The sequence below is a fragment of the Merops nubicus genome, unplaced genomic scaffold (genome assembly GCF_000691845.1).
Source record: "Merops nubicus isolate BGI_N331 unplaced genomic scaffold, ASM69184v1 scaffold36199, whole genome shotgun sequence".
In the NCBI taxonomy this organism is placed as follows: domain Eukaryota; kingdom Metazoa; phylum Chordata; class Aves; order Coraciiformes; family Meropidae; genus Merops; species Merops nubicus.
In genome coordinates this window covers 1,083-4,569 of record NW_008633625.1, presented here as the reverse complement: position 1 = coordinate 4,569, position 3,487 = coordinate 1,083, and the positions used below count along the sequence as shown (strand labels likewise).

The 3,487-nt window shown below is 61.3% G+C and overlaps 1 protein-coding gene across 1 annotated transcript in view; it reads right to left on the bottom strand.

Annotated features, from left to right (window-relative positions):
• Positions 1–876: 876 nt before the first annotated feature.
• The window catches only part of NT5C3B (5'-nucleotidase, cytosolic IIIB), a gene marked incomplete at both ends in the record, with an annotated part of 3,686 nt that continues 1,075 nt past the window's right edge, over positions 877–3,487 (bottom strand). Inside the window, 4 exons of the mRNA XM_008948325.1 lie at positions 877–983; positions 1,305–1,505; positions 2,327–2,489; positions 3,409–3,487. The exon at positions 3,409–3,487 is cut by the window's right edge and continues 10 nt beyond it. Of these exons, the coding sequence (XP_008946573.1) occupies positions 877–983; positions 1,305–1,505; positions 2,327–2,489; positions 3,409–3,487 (550 nt within the window). The remainder of the gene's footprint in view (positions 984–1,304; positions 1,506–2,326; positions 2,490–3,408) is intronic.

Genomic DNA, 3,487 nt, shown 5'->3' with positions numbered 1-3,487 from the left:
CGTGGCGCCCCCTCCCACGGCTGCCCCGAGAGCCCAGGACCAGCCCAGCCGTTCAGGACACAGACACGGTCAGGTAAAACATTCCTGAGAACCCACAACGCTGCTCCCGGCCCCGCCCACCCCCCTGCAGGCTGCACAAGTGCTGCTCCAAGCACCCGTCCTGCTGCTCCAACCCCCAGCCCAGCCCCGGGCAGACAGAACTGCTGCGTGGCAGTGCCAGCAGAGCTCCACGGGGACCACTGGGGAAGCCAGACCCACAGCGAGGGCTGGCAGGGGGGGCCGGGGGCGGAGGGCGGGTTTCCGTGGGGCACGCGGGGCTGGTCGATGCTATGCCTGGCAGGGCCACGCCAGCTCACCCCTGGATGGCATCACCAGAGCTCAGCCCCAGCACTTGGAAGCCCACAGAAAACAGGACAAGAGAGAGACTTGTTTTCTTAGACAGGAACACAGGAAAACTAAACAGCTTCCATCTAAAACATGTCTGTCCTCATGCCTCAGCAAACCCTCTTCATTTCTGTGCTCGGCCACTGAAGCACACCCAGAACATTTATGCCCAAGCCATGGAATGGTCTGTTGTGCCCTCCCTCAGGTGCCAGCTGGGATGGAGTCTGAGCGGGACGGAGTCTGAGCAGGAAGCAGCAGAGCCAGCAGGTGGAGTAAAGGGAGTTGAGAAGCTTCCTCCACCCCACCCCTGCTGCTCCAGAGCCCGTGAAGGGGGTTAGTGAGGTCTAGTGAGGTCGGGACGGGCACAATGCCAGGGCAGGGACCCCGCCCAGCGCCAGGATGGACTCCAGCAGGTACCAGGAGATCTAGTCCAGCTTTGCCCAGGGAGGGATTCACCGTGGGGCTGGGGCTGGTCGCTGCCCCTCAGCTCACGTCTCGGCCAGCAGGTACCGGAGGATCCCGTTCACCACGTCCAGCGTCTCGTCGCGCTCCAGCACGATGTCGTAGGCGTCCAGGTACCTCCCCCTCTGCTCCTCCACCTGCAGCACGGCCGTGGAGAGGAGAGGGCACAGAGAGAGGAGAGGACATGAACACCAGCAGCTGAGAACGAAGATGCTGCACCCACAGCCCTCACAGCTCACAATGCCACCAGAGAGAGGGGTCAACGACCACCCTGGCAGTGCCCCGGGTGCAGCAGGAGCTCAGCAGACACCCCCAGCTCCCCGTGCACACCCCACGGGAGCTCGTGTGAATGTCTTGCAGCCTCTGAACCACTCGGGGGCTGCTCCTCTCTGCTGCCCCCAGGCTCAGCACCCAGGGAAGGCTGGCAGGGGAGCAAGACGAGTGCTTCACACACTCACCTTGTCGTTGAGAAAGCCAATCTTGAGGATGTTCTCCACGCTGGGAACGCCGTCTGCCATCGTCAGGTCACCCATGGAGTCCCCCAGCAAGATGATGCTCGTCCTAGAGCTCAGCTGCTGGAAGTACTCCGTGCCCTGCAGGACACTGTTGTTCTTGTTGTAGGTGTGGATGAGAGGTCCCTTGAAACGCCTGAGCACTCCCTGTGCAGAAAGGAGATGAAGTGACCCACAGCAGTCCCTCGCTGGGCTGCAGCCTCAGGACCCTTTCTGGAACGGGCACCCAGGGGAGAAGCTCACGAGGCACCAGCTCTTGTCTCAGAGACCCCCCACAGGGTCTGGCAACCCAGCAGCCATGAAGCACCTGCAGACAGTCCCCTCTGCAGGGCTTCCCAGGTGGTGAAGCACACCCAGCGATGGAGACCCTGAAGACCTTGGTGGGGCTCTGTGCTGCCCTGGAGCTGGTCAGGGGCCACGGAAAGCTGCAGTCAGGGGAGACCCAGGGCAGAGAGGGCCCCTGCAGAAGGCAGGACTGTCACGCTGTCCCACGCTCCCCTGAGCACTGCCTGTCCCAACATACCACCCGTGGGAACAGAGGGCTTCATTGTAAGACACGTGCAGTTTTCTAATGTGCATTGGGACTTTTCAGGCTTTAGTGCATCAACAAAAGCCTCCCAAGCTGCTTTAAAGGACATCTGGCCTTCAGATCAGGAGAGACCTCTGTGGTTAACTCCATCATCACCCTGCACCATGCTGGAGCAGAGATGGCAGCACCTCTCTGCCACCAAAAAGCAAATTTGAAAGGTGAGGAGTCCCTGAGAAAATGGGGCAGGAGCCCATGACCAGCCTCAGGAGCCCTCCCCTGACCCAGCACAGGCACAGCTCCATCTGCAGGGATCAAACAGTTAGAAATGTTAGCAGGCAGCCTCTGAGCCAGCAGTGTCTGAACGCACTGCAGCCCTCAGCTCCTGCTGGACAACTCTCCCCCCACGAGCCCACCACACGTGGGAGATGCAGGAACTCACCTTATCATCGAAGTCCATGTAGTTGGACACCACGTTGACGTTTGGGTAGAAGACGTCGGCCTGACGGATAATCTCCTCCAGGATGTCACCGACGCCAGCAGAGAAGATGAAGAGGGGGACGTCGTGCTTGTGTAGCTGGTCAAACAATTCACTGAACCCATCCCTGGAGCAGAAGCAGCCGTCACTCAGGATGGAGTTCCCTCAGCACACAGAGGTGCCCGCTGCCCCGGGGGCTGGGAGCACACCCAGCCCAGCAGTGAGGCTGCAGCTTCCCAAGCAGAAACACGTCTGAGCTCTGCAAAAAGCAGCAGGCTTCTGGGGCAGCAGCGTTTCTGTGTGGGCAAGGGGTGTGTGGCAGAACCCCAACCCTCCTCAACTGTGACCCAGCGGGGAGCACAGGAGCAGCTTGCCCAGCACTGGCCTCTCCCTGGGGCACAAGGTGCAGGGTGCCCGTGGGCACTGCCAGCCCGCTCCCAAACTGAACACTGGAGACGTGCAACAGGTCGGGAGGATGATCAGACAAACGTGTAACAGTCTGTCTGCCAGGACACGATTTCCTGAGCTCGGGCTCATGGAAACCTGGACAGACAGCACCATCTCCTCCCTGAGACTGGCACCTCGCTCAAACCACGGCTCCCCTGCGCTGGTTTTAGGACCACTGTCAAGATCAGCATCAGCTGCAAGTTTCAGGGCAGCACTTGGGTGCTGTGGGCAGAATTTAATGGCAAAGGCCTGGACAGGGCCCGGCAAGTTACAGTGCACGAAGAGGAAACCTCTCCTGGAAGAGGGGAGCTGCCTGCAGCCCCCAGCCCTGCCCTGCCCCGGGAGCTCTGCCCATCCCCACCCCCTGGGCCGCTCCTCGCCAGCACCCCGGGGTGGAGGCGGTTTCGGAGCAGGAAGGAGTCAGCTGCAAGCGGAGCAGCCCGGGGGCCATGGCACGTGATACCAACTTTCAGCTCGCTCAGGGTGAGCCCTGGGCCCCAGGAAGGAAGAGATTTGCATCTGGCAGGCAGTGGGCACCGTGCACAGCCCCGGCGAGCCCACGCCCTGCCTGCACCGGGAGAGAAGCGCCCGGCCCGTACCTCAGCATCACGTCTGACTCCCTGACAATCTGGGCTATGTCACCCTTCTGGATCTTCTGCTGCGACAGCAGCTCGTGGG